This window comes from Antechinus flavipes, chromosome 5 (genome assembly GCF_016432865.1).
Source record: "Antechinus flavipes isolate AdamAnt ecotype Samford, QLD, Australia chromosome 5, AdamAnt_v2, whole genome shotgun sequence".
In the NCBI taxonomy this organism is placed as follows: Eukaryota; Metazoa; Chordata; class Mammalia; order Dasyuromorphia; family Dasyuridae; genus Antechinus; species Antechinus flavipes.
Window position 1 is genome coordinate 111,720,782 of NC_067402.1, and position 18,950 is coordinate 111,739,731.

Here is an 18,950-nt window from a genome sequence, read left to right on the forward strand (position 1 = left end):
TGGAAGGATTTAATGCAACTCCCCTCTTCTCCATTCACAATTACACACAAGACAGAGAAAGATACAGAGAGAGTGAAAGAAAGTGAGACAGAGAGAGAGAGAGAGAGAAAACACACAGAGAGAAAAAGAGGAGACAGACAGACAGAGAGAGAGAGAGAGAGACAGACAGACAGTGAGGGAGGGAGGGAGGGAGGGAAGGAGATGTCTCCATTCAACATAATGTCTGCTGTTATGACAAGAATATTCTAAATGAGGTAGGGGCTGAGGCAAGGAGGCAGAAGGAGGAAGGAAGGAAGCCCTAGAATTTATCGCCAGGGCCACAGAGCCCTATAAATGTACAAATGATTTTACTATAACTGTGACTGGACTCCCAGGAGAGCCATTATCGTTGTCCTCCCTGTACCAAGCATATGGAGGCCATTGCTTTCCCCTTCCTGAAGCTCATCATTTCTCTTACCCACTCACCTGCATAGGTTAGCAGGTGCTTTTAAGGAAGCCAGGGTTGAGAGCAGCAGTCCTTTGCAAGACAGCTCACAAGAGCCGCACACAGATCAAAAAGAACATTTCCCCAAAGCCAGACTACATCCCCAGGTTGGGTCAGCCCTCCCTTCCCCACAAGGAGCACCAGGTGAAAAACCCCCTGAGGAGAATGAACCTTCTCAGAAGTCAAATGAACCATAGGACGGACCACAGGCCTTGTGAAGGATAGAGATTTGGTGATTTAATCATGTCCAGATCTCCACGGTCCCATTTGGGGTTTTCTTAGCAAAGATACCAGCTCAGTTAGCCATTTCCTTCTGTAGCTCATTTGACATATAAGGAAACTGAGGCAAACAGGGTTAAATAACTTGCTCAGGTTCCCATAACTAGTAAGTATCTGAAGACAAATTTGAACTCATGAAGATGATCCTCCCTGATTGCAGACCCAATGGTCTATCCAGAGTCAGAGTGACTCAAGTTCATATTGAACCCCAGACATTTCCTGGTTGTCTCATCTTAAGTAAGTCACTTAATTTCTGTTCACCTCTGTTTTTTTTTTTTTTTTCATCTGTAAAAGGGGGTAATAAGACTTACCTCTTTGTTCTTAAGAGGATGAAAAAGAGATAATATCTTCAAAATTCTTTGCCATCCTCAAACTAGTACATATATGCTAGCTCTTATTATTTAGAACTTGAAGAATCTTTTCAGATCATCTAGTTCCATCTCCTCATTTCCAAGATGAGGAAGCCGGGACTCTGGGAGAAGGGGGATGAACAAAATGACCACACCATCCATTTTAGCTCTATCTGAGGTACTCCTTCTGTGTAAATCACAGGATCATTGCTATAAAAGCACTTTATAAACCTCCCAGAGTTATACAGATGTGTTTAATTACTATTAGTATTATTGTTATCATGGTGGTATATATACAGAAAGACCAGCACAATCATCCACCTGCTTTTCTACGCGGTAATCTCCTAGACTTCTGTCCACTGACTGCATCAGGCACCTCTTCCTTAGTTATTTATGTATCCTCACTCCTGTCTATCTTGGTTCCTTCGCGTCTAGCTTTTGACCTTCTTATCTGCCAACAAACCTCACAATCTCTCCATTTCTCCTCATGTGTTTCCTTCCATCGTGTAACACCAAGTGCTCAAGGAAAGAAAGATATTAGACACATAGCCATGCTCCCATCTGTCACTGGCTATCTGATTGGAAGGATCACAGCGACTAGGTTTGGGGATGTTAGAAGAATAGAGATTTGTTAGATGAAAGAGATAATAGAAATGTCACAGAGTTATTGATGAGAAGCAAAGAAAGAAACTGAGGCACAACTAGGGAAACTGACCCAGGATCATGCAGCATGTAGGGCTCTGAGCCAAGAAATGATCTTACAAACTTTTAACACTCCACAAACCAATGAACAAATTTCTATGGTTCTCTATTCTCTCTTTCTCTCCTCCCCTAGCTACCAGAGTGCTTGCTGGCTAAATATATAGTCCTGCAAAAATTTTAAAAACAGAGAATGTTAAACACTCTCCATTTCCCTGATAAACCCCGAGGCCCTGTGGAAGAGATTTGCCTAATAACTACCTCCCCAGCCATAAAATCCCATGTGGGGAGAGAAAAGCCTAGAGAGCATTCAGCCTTCAAGACTATTAAGCACAGATCCTTATTTTCTTTTATTTTTTATGATAAATCCAATATATGTATACATATTTATAGTTATTGTGCTGCACCAAAAAAAAAATCAGATCAAAAAGGAAAAAAAATGAGAAAGAAAACAAAATGCAAGTAAACAACAACAAAATGAAAATACTGTGTTATGATCCACACTCAGTTCCCACAGTCCTTTCTGGATACAGATGGCTCTCTTTATTACAAGATCATTGGAAATGGCCTCCATCATCTCATTGTTAAAAAGAGCCAAGCCCATCAGAATTGGTCATTGTAAAATCTTCTTTGTTGTCATGTACATGGATCCTTATTTTCTTAGGGATCTAAACACTCTAAGGTTAATCTCTCTAAACACTTATCAAAGGTTCAAGGCTGAAGCTATGGTGAAAGAAGAAGGTCTGTGTTCTTATGTCAACTCCTCTATCAGGTATTCTTCAGACATGAACATATCTCTCCTGAACCACTGTTAGAAATAACAATAATGACTAAGATTCTGAAAACATTTATAGATCATTTAGGCAATTTTATTTGATCATTGTACCAGCCCTTTAAGATATTATTATTCCCATTTTACAGCTGAAGAAACTAAGATAAAACGAGTCCCAAGGATCATGGGTGACTGAGGCAGGATTTGAATCTACATTCCCAATTTTATGTCCCTTTCATGTGTGTTCTTGGTTGCCCTAATACTAGTGAGGATGAAACCTTTTAAGTGCCGTGTCTTCATACTACATTAACCATTCCATACACTACTAATATAATAGTAGTATGATTCTTAGCAAGTGACTTAATCAAAAAGCTTGAATTATTTGCATTTTCTAGAAGACTAGTAAAGGTGATATGGCTTAATTCAGCTCACCAGGAAAAAAAGATACACTTTCAAATTTGCATTACTAACATTTTCTCCATCATTTCGTTAATGCTAGTGAGGATGAGACTTTTGTAAATGCCATGTTCTTCATATTACATTAACCATTCTAGATGCTACTAGTATGATTCTTGTTAAATCAGTTAGTCCCAAAGACAGATTATTTGCATCTTGTAAGAAAGCTAATAACAGTGGTGTGGCTTACAATCAGCTCTCCAGGAGGAAAAAATACAAAGTTACACTTTTAAATTTAATTTGTTACTAATGTTTTATCCATCATTTTCTTAAGTCTAGACAATTAAGAAAACAATAAATCAAGCCCTGATGTGTAGTCTTGCTGATTTCCAAGATGTAAATGTTCACACTTAAATTTAACAATCAGCAGTAACCTGATATAAGCCGAGCACAGCGTACCGGGCAAAAGATCATGTTGAATCTAGTATTGTTCTGTGGAAGCTTCAACTTTTGTGCAGGCTTTTAAATACCAAGGGCATGCATTTCCCAAATGCCCGTGATATTTCTCACAGATAGGATTCTGGCTCAATTCTAATCCCAGTTCAACCCCCAGCTAGCTGTGTGATCTTGGGCAAATCACTTCATTTCTCTGGATTTCTGCCCCATTCATCTATAAAATGAAGATATTTGCTGGGGTAATCACTAAGTTTCCTCCACCTCAGAATTCTTTGAATGAGCCTTCCAGTTATCACTAAGGAAATTATCATCATATGATAATGAAAGAATGTAATAACAACAACAGTAATAATGAGCCATAAAAGAGTTTAGACTCGTCGTTTGCTATGATTTCCTCTGTGGGCTTGGGTCTACTCAGGTGTACACAGGTGCTGCAGGTAGGTTATCCCCAGGCTTAGACAGGAGACAGCTGTGGCTCACATGGGTACAACAGTGGCCATTTTTCATTTCCGGAGATCTAAGAGCTGTGTGTAATGAAAGTCCCACATGGAGGAACTTTTCATCTGGGGATGGAGGCTATGATACAATACAAAATCCTTCTCCTGTTCATAGACAGAGAATCAGTCAAGAAGTTGATCCAGTCAGTTAGCATTTATGAAATGTCTAGTATGTCCAGGAACTGTCCTAGGCTCTCCAGATGCAAAGAAAGGGAAATAGAGGAGACAACATACAAAGTCTGTCCCCCTAATTATGGATGCAGCAACGATGTTATGGCAAATAGAGTTAATTCACACAGCCAGTCTGTGTGTATCCAGTATCCAGGACTTGCACTCCTACCCTTACTATACCATACTGATATATGATGTAGCTACAACCAATTTTTTTTTTCTCAGAACCTCTGCTTACCCACAGATAACCTGGTCGCTTCCCTACCCTTTAGGGACACAGTACCAGGAATGGTACTTCTGCTACACGTTCTGTGAGGCTACTGTTTCTCAGATTTTAGAATTTACTCTCCTGATTTTATTTTATCAAAAGTTTAGAGATTTTTTTGAGGGGGTTGGGAACTGGAAGGTAAAAAAGTGAAGAGTCTGAGAGAAGTCAAAGGAGGAAAAGGGGGAGGGAGTCAAAGCAGGAAATTCTGGTGGAGGTTTTCCCACCCAAGGTCATATATAGATTAAGCCATCCAGAGGCCCAATCCTGGCGCACCTGACCTTGATTGAGATGCTTAACCCCCTCGTTCCTGAGGTCTCAGAGGAGCTGTAACAGCCTCCTTAGCTTGGGGAGAGGGGTTGTTCAATTAACTGTCCAATGATTGCAAAGAGCTATATAAATGCTAAGTGGTGTGTAAAGGCTGCAGGGAGGGGGGATTGGAGGCAGGGTGAGAAGGTGAGGGGCCTCCCAGCTGTCAAAGAGATCCTGACCCCTGAGTAAGGGAGACAGCAATGGGACTGGGACATCCATAGAAGAAAGAAAATGTTCCTAAGGAAAAGAACTTTACTGGAGAATGAGATGGTGCACTTGGGGGCTAATTAGCTTATCTAAGTGTATTTTTACAGCCATTGCTCCTGAATGGTGGGGAGGGGAAGCGTTCTCTTCTTGTTCCTTGAAAAGAATATATATATATATATATATATATATATATATATATTTTGCATATGTATATTTATGCATATGTGTGTAAATATATATACACATATGCATTTTTCTTGTTCTGTCTTTTTTTAGTCATGTCCAATCCTGTGAATGTATTTGAGGTTTTCTTAGCAAAGATATTAAGGCAAATAGGGTTAAATCACACAGCTAATAAGTGTCTGAGGATGAATTTTAACTCAGGAAGATGAATCTTCCTAACTTCAGATCTATACCTTGTGTCACCTAGCTGCTCCTAAAAACATGCATACATACAGTATATATATGCACATATATGATGAGAGATATAGATACAAATGCATTGATATATATTACATATATATACACATATATATGTAGTATATATTATATATGACCATATAATAGTTTTATATATAGTATTCATGTTTATATGGATATTTGCCTCATAGCAACTTTCTGAAATAAAAAAATGTATATCCCATTTTACAGTTGAGAAAGCTAAGTCCCAGAGAGTTAAATTACTTGTCCAGGGTCACACAGTAGTAAATATCAGAGTTAATATTGAAATCCACATGTCTTGACTCAAAATCCTGCATCCCCCCTCCTACCCTATGCTTTTGTATGTTATTTTTGCTTGTATATTAGTGTCTGTGAGCTTGCCTGCAAACGCACTCACATTCCCTTTTACCCCCATTATTGTATATACCAATTGACAAAGAATCTCTGTGCCTCGATGCCCACTTTGCTCTTGGCTCTAGCAATGCTTCCACTTTGTCAGGTTCATGACCCAGAATTAGCACTGGGTTTCCAAGCCTGACTTGGCCATCGATGTAGTAAGTGTCCTAGAGAAGTGTGTCAGAATCAATAGAAACTGGAGCCACTAAATGATATCTAAAAATCCCAGCGGGATCTATAATGACTCAGAAAACTGCATTTTAACATTATCAACGTTCTGTTGTATTTTTACTTATTTTGTTAAATGCTTCCCATTAACATTTTAATCTGGCTCAGGTACACTTGGGAGTTGAATGCTTTTGTCTTAGACACTTCCCATAATCAGGACAGTCTTTCAAGTCATAACCGAGCAGACTCAATTTGAACCAAAGCTAGACCAGTCCACCCCAGCTAACCACTGAACTGGAATAGCAGGAATAAGTAAACCGTATGTGCTGTCAGAATTTGAGACAGAAGAAAATTACTCCTCTATCCCCCACCTCCTCTTATGATCTTAAGAATAAGAGCAAGAATTTAATAACTATTTTCTGATTCCTGGTATTCTGTCATGTGAAGGTAATTACTAATTGTGCTGTAAAACATCTGTAGCTGATGAGCTCTGTAGGTTAGAATCACCTTGCAAATAGTAGGTGCTCAATAAATGTTTTCTGAAGGAAATAGACTTAATTGAAGCTAAATGAAACTAAAACAATGGCATCCCTAACAACCCATCAATCAGTAAACAAACCTTTATTAATTACAAACTATGTGTCACACGCTACATAGGAGGTGCTGGTGACAAAAATAAAAAGAATTAAATAATTCTTATTTTTAGGTACTTTTATGAAATAAAAAGAGAATAAATTCAATTCAATTAAAGGTAATTCAATACAAGGTAGGGCAAGCTGAAAGGCAGTGTACTAGTGGGTGAGGTGATAGTGGGTGAAGGAGGAAAGGCTTCATGTAGAAAGTGATTCATGACTCAATTTTTGAGGGAAGAAAAGAGTGAGGAGAGAATGAGTTCCAGGCAGAGGACATGGCCAGTGCAAAGACAGGTTCCTGTGACCATCTGTCAAGCCTGCGTCAGCCTGGACAGTTGCAAAGACTATTCTCAGATATGCTGGGAAAGGAAATTCTATAATTATTTTCAGAGATTTCTATTTTCTTACAATTAGATCCTGAAAATCTCTGCTGCTGACCACCCTTCCCTAGTTTCCATGATGCTATAAGTCCATGTTGCGGACAAGAAGGATGCTGTTCTACAGGAGGCCAACAAAACCTGCACCCTGGGCTGTTTTTCCAGGAGTGAGAGGTTTCTGTTAAGCCATCCCACGTGTTTGAGCAGAGTCTGCCTCGTAACTGATGGTGCTCATTTCCAAGATGCTTGACCAGGGTTAGAGATGTCGATCTGTGATTGAGGGACTCCTCTTACTCAGAGGAATGGCCACGGACTCATTTGTCCCCCAGTCTGGGGACTGGGCTGTGCTATGTAACCATCCATCCTCCTCTCCCTTTGTCTCATCTCAGCCGCCTATGGTGGGGATTGTCTGTCTGAATAAAGAGAAAATTACCAGGTAGGAATTGGAGTTGCTGCCTGGGGCAGGCTCCAGGATTCCCCCCTCCCCATGTTCTCTAGGGCATTGGGAAGGGTCCTCAGAATTCTAATCAGAGGCTTGACTGATGGTCACAGTGACACAGGGGCCTGATACCCCTCTCCTGTCACTGGGTAACCTCCCACAGGAAGTAATCTCTTTCCTTTCAGGAGCATAAGAATAGGTCCTAGTCCCAGCTGGGTGGGTGGTCAGAGGCAGGAGAGGGGAAAGAGTCTGGAGGCCGCAGAAAAGGCCATGTTTTCTGTGCTGAGCAGAAGAGAGGCAAGTGAGCTTGTGAAATGTCAGGCTAGACCAGAAAAATACATATTCCATTCACAAACACTTTTGGTTCTTGTTGTTCACTTTCACTTTTATCCTCCTCCTATGTGCCTTAACACAGTCCTTTTTTATTTCTTTCCCTGCTTTCCATCTTCCCAACTACTTCTTCTTTCCCAGATAATTCCTCCATTCCTAGGCCATTGCAATGGCCTTGAGCTCATGATGTCCTGCATGGGTATGCAGGATATCACCCCCCTGAAAATAACCTGTTTGGGGCCTGCTACCTTTGGTCCCATCCAGGGGCCTAGGATTCATATTTCCAGTAAGATCTTCCTTCCAGGGACTTCGAGAGAAGTTTAGCAATACGGCCCAAGAGCATCCAATTTAGATGCATTTATTAAGAACCTGCTATGTGCCTGTCACTGTGCTAAGCTCTGGCAGTTATAAAAAATATGTCCCTTCTTGCAAGTCTAGTGAGGAAACAAGATGAAAATAACTATATATAAACAAGATATAAACAGGATAAATTGGGCATTGTTGATGGAAGGAAGACACTAAGTGTAAAAGGGGATCAAGAAAGCCTTCTCACAGAGGATGAGATTTTAGGTGAGACATGAAGGAAACCAGGGAAACCTGGATCTAGAGATGATGAGGTAGAGTATTTAGGAAAATGGAAACAGACTTCCAGATGTGGAACTCATTGGTATGGGACTGGACTCTGTCCGTCTATAACACAAATGTATGCTCATGGACCACAGATGGAAGATCTTCTGAGGGTCACTCAGGAGCCCCAGATTCCCTCGGCCCTATCCAGGGCCATGCTATTTATTCCAAGGCAAAAAGGTCTATTCCAGGGATAAGTAATGGTCTAAATCACGCTGGGAGATTCAGCTATGTGTTTTTAACATTCCAGGAGAAGCATGAGGAGTTGAGCCTGGACAGGGATTTCTTCTCACTTCCAGGTGGGATAAACAGACCCAGAGAAGGCAAATAATTTGCTTACTTCCATCCCTTAAATCAACACTGGAAATGGGCGTCTAACTCAGAAAATGCTGTGCCCCCACCAGTGTTTCCATTGCTTTATCTTTATGTTCCTAGTTAATTAAAGAATATTTACTCTGTGCTAGGCGCTGTGTTGGGAATATAAGTACAAAGAATGAAACAATCCTTTCTCATAAGGAGCTTAGATTCTAATGGGGGAAAAAACAAGAACATATATAAATCTGTATTGCATAAATACAAAGAGAGTAATTGCAAATATCTACAAAGTAGTTATTAAATATAAGGTAGCTTAGGAGGGAGGATACCAGCAGGTAGGGATAAAAAGGAGGGGTTGGAACAGAAAATGGTATCTGATCTTCTTCTTAAAGAAAGAGAGACTTTATAAGGTGGGGGTAAGGAGGGAGTGGATTCCAGGCATGAGATATGGCCAAAGCAAAGGCAGAGAGAAATGGGAGATATCTGAAGAACAGAGAAAAGGCAAGTTTAGCTGGATTGAACAGTTCATGGGGGACCTGATATCCACCAGAAAGAGAGGAGGAAGAGAAATGTCTAATGAGACTCAAAAAAGTAGATTAGGGCTAAATTGGGTAAGGTTTTATTTATTTTTTAATATCCAAAACAGTTTCTTTAATTCTTACTTACTTTATTTTTTATTAAAGCTTTTTTATTTTCAAAACATAGGCATGGATAATTCTTCAACATTAACCCTTATGTTCCAATTTTTCCCTTTCTTCCTCCACCCCCTCCCCTAGATGGCAAGTAGTCCAATATATGTTAACAAATATTTTTGCACAAGTGTATCCCTTTCTTGGGTAGGGTTTTAAAAGCTAAATAGAGGACTGTTATCCTGGAGGCAATGTAGAGTCGGTGAAAGGCATTTATTGAGTAGAGTAATGGTTAGATCTGCAGCTAAGAATACCTGGCCTGACATCAGGAAAAATGAGTGCAAATCTGGCCTCAGACACTCCATGGCGGTGTGGGCAAGTCACTTTACCCTGTCTGTCTCAGTTTCCTCATCTGTAAAATGTTCTAGAAAAGGAAATGGCAATATCACTCTAGTATCTTTTTCAAGAAAACCCAAAATAGGGTCCTGAAGACTCAGACATGACTGAAAACAATTGAACACACCAAACTTTGGCAGTATTGTGTAAGAAGGAGACATGAGTCTATGGCTGCACACAGTCCAAATCCATTCCTGTCTCCATCCTTATGGAAGCCCCCAGAGGCTTCAGGCTGAGCGCCCTGACTTTCCCCAGAAATCCCCAATGAAATCTTTTCTTTCCTTTCTCCTTTTGGTTGCAGTATTCCTATGAGGGAATGGAGATCAACAGCCTACCTGTGGAGTTGACCGTTGTGTGGAACGGGGACTTCAACATTGACAACCCAGCCCAGAACAAAGGTATGAGCTCAGGATCAGCCACAGGGCCTAGGGACCCGGGAGGGGAAGGACAAAGTGAAAATAGAGCAGAACCCCCTATTCCTACCCAGCTGCTAGTCGCCAATGCCCCCCCCCCCCGCCTTTGTCTCCAACTCCCCCTTCCTCCCTCTCTGTCTCTCCTCCCTTTCTTTATCCTCCACTTCCTCGAAGCCCAGAGCAGCCAACAGATGGTGTAAACAGTGGAAAATGGATTTGTGGGCAAGAAACTATGATAGGATTCTTCTCTGTTCTCTCATAGACCTAGACTATTTAAACAGGAAGGAACTTCCAAGTTACTCTAGTCATTTTCTTTCATTTTCCAAAAGTATTCCAGAGAAATTCAAGGTCCTGATGTTAATTAATTAAAGCCCAGGTTTCCATCTTCTCTCCCCGGCCAGTGTCCTCCCCTTATTGACAGCCCCAGTGGTCGCCATGACTGCCCCATGAAAAGCTAATACCCCTCCTTCAATGGCCCTTGGGGCAGAGCAGCGGCCCGGCCTCCATACACACTGGTTGTCTGGTCCTGGGTAAGACATTAACCCCGTTCGTCTCAGTTCCTCATTTTAAAATGAGCCGGAGAAGGAAATGGCAGCCATTTCAGCATCCCTGCCAAGAAAGCCCCAGAGGGGCCATCGGACATGACTGAACCAATTGAACAGCAAGTGGCCCTTGCCCTCTGTGTGTATGAACCGGTTCACAGGTCCTTAGGACAGCTCCATGTCTCCACTGTAACATTATGGGGGGACAGCACCGTACTCGGGGGGGCGTTCATTCACTCGTGTTCTCAGTGTGTAAGGGTGGGCCCACCCATCCGTGTGAGCAGGTACACGGATTTCCCAGCGAGCGCCACCTTCCCTAGTCTAACTCCAGTCCTAAACCTGGCACTTCCTGCAGCCTTCCCACTCTCGCAGCATCCCGGGGGGGCCCCTTAGATTTTGACAGGTCGCCTTTGGCAAAGGAAGGGGAAAAACTGCTGAAGGGGGGGGGCGCTTATTTCTCTGTGAAACCCGCCTCTTTCTGGCTGGGGCCAGCCGGCTCCCCGCGGCTCAGTTGATGTGATGACGCTCCCCTTGTCTCCGGGACCCCGGAGGCCCCCAGCCCGGGCTCAGGCCTCTCTTGTGTTCTGCCCACAGTTCATCTCTACAAATGCGGGGCCATGCGGGAAAGCTGCGGCCTGTGCCTCAAGGCTGACCCAGACTTCGAGTGTGGCTGGTGCCAGGGGCTGGGGCAATGCACCCTGCGCCAACACTGTCCCACCCAGGAAAACAAATGGCTGGAGCTGTCGAGTACTAATGGCAAGTGTACCAACCCCCGCATCAACGAGGTGAGCCGAGGGAGCCTCCTCCCTGGTCCTGGGTTCAGAGTGGGCCTCTGAGAAACAGCCCCGGGGCCAGAGCAGGGCGTCCCACCAGGTCGGGCACTCTCAGGGCTCTAGTCAGCCTGGGGTGAGCTCCCTAATCTGAAAAGTCTTTTTCTCTATTATGATGCATAACAATGACAACAATTAAAAATAACAAGAGCCTGTTAAACAAATAGCATTAAACATAATAGCATAAAAACAAATAGCATTAAAAATAACTATAATAACTAGCATTTTACTATTTGCAAAGCACTGAACAAATATTTCATCTTATGCCAAAAGATGGATGCTATTATTGTCCCCATTTTAGAGCTGGAGATAAGGAGATAACCGGGGAAGGTTATATCACTTGTCCAGAGTCACACAACTAGTAAGTGCCTTAAGCAGAATTTGGGTTTTCCTGCTTAAAGGCAGAAAACTCTTGACTCCTGATCACGGGATCATATGACCACTGTCTGCTTTGGAAGTCATTTAGTCCCGCCTCCTCATTTTATAGATGAGAATGCTGAGGTCTAGAATAGCCCAAAGTTATATAAAGAGTAAAAGGGGAAGAAAAGGCCTTTTAACTGTAAATAGTCAAGAACCCTTACTGAGCACCTACTGTGTTGCTTCTTTTAATCAATCAGCAACACATGAAGCTCCTACTATGTGCAGACACTATACCAAGTGCTTTTAGCACACCATGATGACATTTATGACGTGCTTCGTATATACCTTATAAGCACTTTAGTAGACATTATTTGATTAGATCCTCAAAGCAGTCCTGCAAAATTTCATTTTTATGTGGAGATAATGATATTTGTACTATCTGCCCCATGAATATTGCAAGGATTAAATGAGATAACAGGTATGAAGCATTTTATAAACTGTAAAGTACCATGTGAATGCTGACTCTGATTATCATTAATTGTCATGGCAGATGCTGCAGGGTGTAATAAAGGGCAAAAGAGACAGGTCTCAGATTCAGGACAGTCTAGGAGGGAATCCTCTCCTTGATACCTACTTTTACAAGGCCCTGGAAAAGTTGCTTAACTTCTCAATGGCCCAGAGCCCCAAGCCCCAAGAAGTGTGAGCCTAAATAGAGAGGGAGTTTCCTCCTTATGCAGTCCCATATATCAAAGAAGTCAAATATCTGAGAAGTGCACGTGTCCTTACACACATACATAGATACATGGGGAGGGACATGGAATGGGAACAAGATCTTTAATGTCAATGATGTAGTGAAATCTCAAATAAGGAAATTTCCTCTAGCTGTCTGAGCCTGGGAAAATCATTTCATCTTGTTTGCCTCAGTTTCCCCATCTGTAAAATGACCTGGAGAAGGAAATAGCAAACCCCTCCATTATCTTTGCCAAGAAAACCCCAAATGGGATCATAAAGAGTCAGACATGACTAAATGATGCATATGTTTGTATGTGTATACACATATAACTCTGCACATATTATGTGTGTACGTGTGTGTGCGTGTACATGTGTATGTCCACATATATGTATTCTGAGTACACACACATATACACATACATATATATGTCTATATCCATATATATTCCTGTGGCCTTCTGAAGGTGATAAAGGAGGAGAAGGAGGATTATAGAAATTGTTTATTCCTGAGTATAATGCTCTGAAAAACAGAAGATATTTAATACATTAGAAAGACATCCAAAGTGTAAGTAGAAAGAAAAACAGAATTTGAAAACCAGCTGGAATGCTGTCCCTGGCTTTCCAGAGTAGTGTGACATTGAGCAAACCATTTAACCTTTCTGGGTCTCAGTTCCCTCATCTATTAAAATGAGCTGGCAATGTTTCTATTACCTACTACATGGACATTTTGGGAAGAAAGTGCTTTGCAGACTCCAAGTACTGTCCATCTTGTTTGATTGTAATTATTAGTTAATAATGATGTCAGGTTGGAATTCTTTTTATTATTATTTTTTATTAAAGCTTTTTAATTTTTAGAAAATGTACACGAATAATTTTTAACATTAACCCTTGCAAAACCTTGTATTTCCAATTCCCCCCCTCCTTTCTCCCCACCTCTTCCCCTAAATAACAAGTAATTCAGGTTGGAATTCTTAACATGTGTGTCTGTTGGTGTGTTTGTGATAGACCCTTTCAGGGGTCCTCAAACTTTTAAAATAGGGGCCAGCTCACTGTCCCTCAAACTGTTGGAGGGCCGGACTATAATAAAAACAAAACTTTGTTTTGTGGGCCTTTAAATAAAGAAACTTCATAGTCCTGGGTGAGGGGGATAATCGTCCTCAGCTGCTGCATCTGGCCCGAGGGCTGTAGTTTGAGGACTCCTGAATAGTCTAGAGAAGCTTATGAAGTCCTCAGAATCATGTTTTTAAATATGAATGAAATAAAATGATTACAAAGGAAGCCAAGGATGCCAAAAGGCTGTTATCAATATATTTCACAAATAAGCGCATGGATTCCAGGTGAAAAATTATTATAATTACACTATTAAGTGGAAATAATAAAGTCATTATTTCATTAGGAGTGTGATGTAGAAAACTAGTCTAAAACTAGGTTCAAATCCTGACTCACACTTTATGACTCTAGATAAGTCATTTAATGTCTCAAAACCCAGGCAATTCTCTAAGATTATATATTGAACAGCAGGCACCAATGTGTATTCATTGATCGAGTTCCTCATCAGAAGTCCTCTAGAACTAAAGAAATTCAGAGGTCCAGTTAAAGAACAATAAAGTGAAAGTGGCTCAATGGAAAGATCCTCTCTGGCTCTGGATTTAGAGACAGGAGATTCAAATCTCATCTCTGTGATGACTTACTTGTGCCATCTTAGGCGAGGCACTTAATACTCATGGACTTCAGTTCCTTGGTTGGGCTAAAGAGTCTCCGAGTTGCCCAGCTCTCCAGCGAGGATTCTGTGTGTTTCTCAAATTAAATGCAGAAAAAGTGGTAGAATCTTGAATTTTCTACCCAAGTAACAAGGCCTGCTGAAGGCCCTAATAAAGCAGAGCTGCCCTCCGCCAGCTCCACACCCTCTTCCTTGACTGAAGGTCCAAGCTACAGCCTGATGTGCTCTGGACGTGGCTCTGTTTTTCCTTGGCCCTTTGCCTTGGACATGCTGTGGACACTGAAAGTTTTAGCCTTTTTCCTTCTCTCTTTTTCTTCCATCTTTTCTTAAACATTTTCTTTCAATTAAGATTGAAGAGAAAATGAGAGGATGTCAGGCTTCATAAGGTCAGCAACCAGGACTTGCACACGGATTCTTTGATTCTCTCCCCTTCTGTTCCGGCCCCCAGGAGCTTCCTCTCCCAAGGACCAGAGGCTCAAAATCAATCCTCCTCTCTAAAAAGTTTGGGGAATCCCTGTTCCCATAACTCCTGGTCCACATTTTATTTCCCTCTGCCCCTGGTGCAGAGGAGCCCCAAGACCTTACTTTACACCCGAGTCTCTCTCCCTCCATGCAGCCAGACCAATTAACCCCACCCTTTCAGGGCTTCTGGAGGACTGGCCACCCCTTAACTTCAGGGGCAAGTCTGTTCCCAGAACCATTAACAGGAAAGGAATCTCCCTGGGCCAAGTGTACATCCTTGCCAATAGCTCGCCTGCCATGAGTGAAGGGAGAGTCTTACTTCCTGGCCCATGTCCAAAGAAATCGCTGGGAGGAGACAGCAAATTAAACAAGCCTCCCCAGAACCCAAGGCTATTTACCAGCTCCTGTACTGGCACTGGGGCTCAAGGGAATGTGAAAGAGGATGGTCTGAGAGATAAAAATGCCTCTTTTTTCAGTATGAGAAGCTAGGGGCTAGAATACCATGTCAGCATTGGCAGCCCTGGCACCCGACGTGCTGTAGAGACTGGCTGAGGGATTATGTTAGAGCCTAAGCTTCTCCCCAACCTTGCCCTCTCTGAGGAGCTATAAAGCTCCCTTTCCTCCCCCTGGCCCAAAGACTAGCTGGTTCTCTCTTGGTAGTGGGGACCCAGCCTGTTTTCTTCTTTGTACCCAACTTAAGAGATGGAGTCACATCGCTGACCCAACAGGGGTACAAGGATGATGAGGAAGGGCTTGGATATGGGAGAATATTGGTGTAAAAAGCTCACAAGTGAGAAAACCCTCTCCCTGCACTGGCCACCAACTTCTCTGCAATTTTCAATGATAGCGCATTGCCCGGAGCACCGAGGTTAAATTGGGGGTCAAATAGTTTGTGACCAAGGCAGGACTTCACCCCAGGTGTTCTTGTTCTCTATTTACCCTGCTGTATTACTTATAGTCAATATAGAAGGGATAAAAATGAAGAGGCAAGTCTCTCTGCTCTGGCACCAGTTCACTCCTAACCTTGGTCAGGATCCAGGTATCAGGGATGCTGGCAGTGGAATCCTGATATTTGCCACCATCTTGGCCCATAAAATGACACAGAACCCTGGCACTGAATGTGTTGTTACCCGTAAGAGTGTGAAGACTTAACTGTATTTATTTATATTCTGATCCTACCTCCAGCGCAGTCTTCTGGACCTCAGTTCCTAAAATTTCCAATTTGGGATCTTAATGCATATGGCATCCCTTGGGATGGTGAGCTCAGTCACTGTGACCAATGCACGGGGGTAAACTCCCACTTAAATCTATTTGCAGATTTGAATCAAGCCCAACTGTGAAGTTGGATGGATTATAATGAAGTGCTTTTATAGTCCTGGGAATGGGCTCAGAGCGCCCTGGACCTTTCCTCATGATTCTGCTTCTAACAGCCTAGGAGGCATTGGGGGTGGTAACCTTCCCTCCTTCTTTCTCTCATGATTTTCAATGGTTATGGGTCCTACCAGGAGCTTTGAATATTGGCTCATTAAAACACCATGGCTCGAAAGTGCTTTGCCAAAAGCCACTGTTAATTGATCGTTACAGTACCCAGGCTCCCCTCTTGGGAAAGCATTGCTTTCCCTTTCTCCAATCAGTTAGGCAGTGTTGTTTCCATCTAGAGTTGCCAACCAGCCCGTATTTGATTGATTGAGCAAGCATGTTATCATAGAAGCCAATTGCTGGGAGGGATCGATGACCAAAAATAATATCGGGGACGTACCATCTGAAACGTGTGCCAGAGTGGATGGGAATCTGTGGGGGTGGGAGGCGTGTAGTAGGTACTTTAGAAATGTTTATTGATTGATGACTGACATAGCAATGGTGAATCATGGGAGTTTCTAACAATGTCATTTTATGACTTTTTTTATTTTGCTTTTCTTTCCTTTTCCTCCCTCCCCCTAGATCAGCCCATCCACAGGTCCCCGGGAAGGAGGCACCAAGGTGACTATCCGAGGAGAGAACCTGGGTCTAGAATTCCGAGATATTGCCTCCCATGTCAAGGTGGCAGGGGTGGAATGCAGCCCGCTCGTGGACGGATACATCCCCGCGGAGCAGTAAGTGGCGTCCATCCAGTGCAGAGAAAAGGAGGGGAAGTCATGCTAGAGAAAAGTAACTGTAGTAATTAATTAAGGGCCAAGCAGAGGGATAAGGAGAGAAGAATAGGATGTTGGGGGGCAGGATAGAGCAAAAGATAGTGGGTCCTGATTAAAGGTGGAAGAGGGAAACAGAATGGAAGCCATCATCAAAGCATGAGCTCGAATTGTCCAGCCCATCCTCAGCACTCGGTGCAACATCTTCCTTGGCTCACCCTTGCCCTGGAAGACCAGGGCTCATAATTTGAATATGAAAATGATGCCCCCAAGCCACTTTCTAGTGCTTTGAATGACTTCTCTCTTTGCAAAATCTACTGACCTGAGCAAGAAAGCAGTAGCTCAGACCTCAGTATTCCCATGAATAAGATGGATTTTGCCAAGGTTAGTCCCTTGCCTTTGATATCCTTGAAATAAATCCCTGAAAATTTCCAGCCTTCCAAACAGTGTTCCAAGGGAAACTACTGTTTTCTGCTGTCACTTCTCCTTTCCATGCCCCTTTCCTGTAAATAGTAGTGGAAAGAGCATTGCAGAAGTCCTGGGTCCAAACCACACCCCAGGGCTTGCTCCTTTAGGCAAGTCAGGCAGTGTCCCTGGTTCCTCCTCTGGGAGATGAGATGGGAGGCTCCAGGAGAGCCTCTGCCCTAAGGTCTCCTCCAGCTCTGTGAGGCTAGGCTTTCTAAACAATCCAGGTGGCTCAGGTGGGTGCTGACCAGTTCCCAACAGCTTCTGCATCATCACCACCGCCAAGGATCTCTCCAGTTCTTCCTCAGTCTCCCCACGGCATTCTCACTGGCTGGAAAGAGTTAGGTTCTGCAGCTTGAGACCAGTCCTTGTCCTATCACCTTCCCAAATGCACACACAAATAACCCTTCGTTCATAGGACCAGAAACTTAGTCCTTCAAGCAGCCTGAAAAGCAATCTATAATCCAACCGCTTCCTTTTGAGGATAATAATAATAACAATCATAGCTAATATTTAGATATCACTTACTATGTACCAGACACTGTGCTAAGTGCTTTATAATTTGCATTTGATCCTAACTACCACCCTGGGAATGATGCACCATTATTATCCCCATTTTATAGATGGAAAAACTGGGGCTCAAGGTCACATGTTCAATCAACTGCAGAATTTGGATTTAAATCTAGAGCCTCTGCCTCTAAAACCAAGACTCTTTTCTCTGTATGTGAATGAAAAGAAAAGAGGATCCAGTGGATGCCTGTTCCCCCAGGCATGTCAGGGCAGCTGGGGGGAGGGTAGTTGGCCCTCTCATCCAACTCGGGTTTCCTTTCTCTTCCTTCAGGATTGTGTGTGAGATGGGGGAAGCCAAGCCCAGCCAGCACGCGGGTTTTGTGGAAATCTGCGTGGCCGAGTGCAAGCCCGAGTTCATGGCCCGCTCTTCCAAGCTCTACTATTTCATGGTGAGTCTCAGTAGTCAGAGCAGCTGCCTCAGGCCCAGGACCGGATGCGGTCGGTGATGCTGGAGATGCAGCCAGAGCCTTCCCCCAGATCCAAGAGGCTCTCGCAGGAGCCCTCCTTCCCCATCAGAACAATAGTAACAACAGCTCCCATGTGCAAAGTGTTGCAGGGAGGCAGGATGATACAGTGAGAAAACACTGACTGAACGCTACTCTTCTGTTACAAAAGAGCGGTACTGTTGGGGAGGATGGTGATAGGGATGCAACAAAAAAGAAAGAAAGAGCATTGATGAAACATTTAAAAGTGCACAGAAAAGAGCAGAAGGAAGTTCAGAAGCAGAGCTTGTTGACTCTATTGTGTTAGTATGTTATATATATATATATTTTAAATCCAAGCTATACACAATAGAGATTCATGGTGTTTTTCCATAATCCTCCCTTTCTTTTCTTTTTATATGGCAGAATTTGTGTGTTGATGTTAGTTAAATTCATGGTTTAAATAGAGAATTCTAAAAACTGAAAAAGAAAAAAATAGAAAGCACTGTCCTTGGATCTGGGAGGCCTGGGTATGAAATCTCAGCTCTGGTTCTTACTACCTACGTGACCTTGGCAAACATCATTTGACCTCTCTGAGTCCCAATTGGATAATCCCTAAGCTCCCTGATCTTGTTATCGCATGATTCTATGTAGTTAGGCAGTGTAA

The 18,950-nt window shown here is 42.8% G+C and overlaps 1 protein-coding gene across 1 annotated transcript in view; it reads left to right on the plus strand.

The window, feature by feature from the left end:
- PLXNA4 (plexin A4) overlaps positions 1-18,950 on the plus strand; it is a 650,156-nt gene that overhangs the window by 532,728 nt on the left and 98,478 nt on the right. Inside the window, exons 11-14 of the mRNA XM_051961546.1 lie at positions 9,940-10,036; positions 11,188-11,378; positions 16,639-16,790; positions 18,133-18,250. Of these exons, the coding sequence (XP_051817506.1) occupies positions 9,940-10,036; positions 11,188-11,378; positions 16,639-16,790; positions 18,133-18,250 (558 nt within the window). The remainder of the gene's footprint in view (positions 1-9,939; positions 10,037-11,187; positions 11,379-16,638; positions 16,791-18,132; positions 18,251-18,950) is intronic.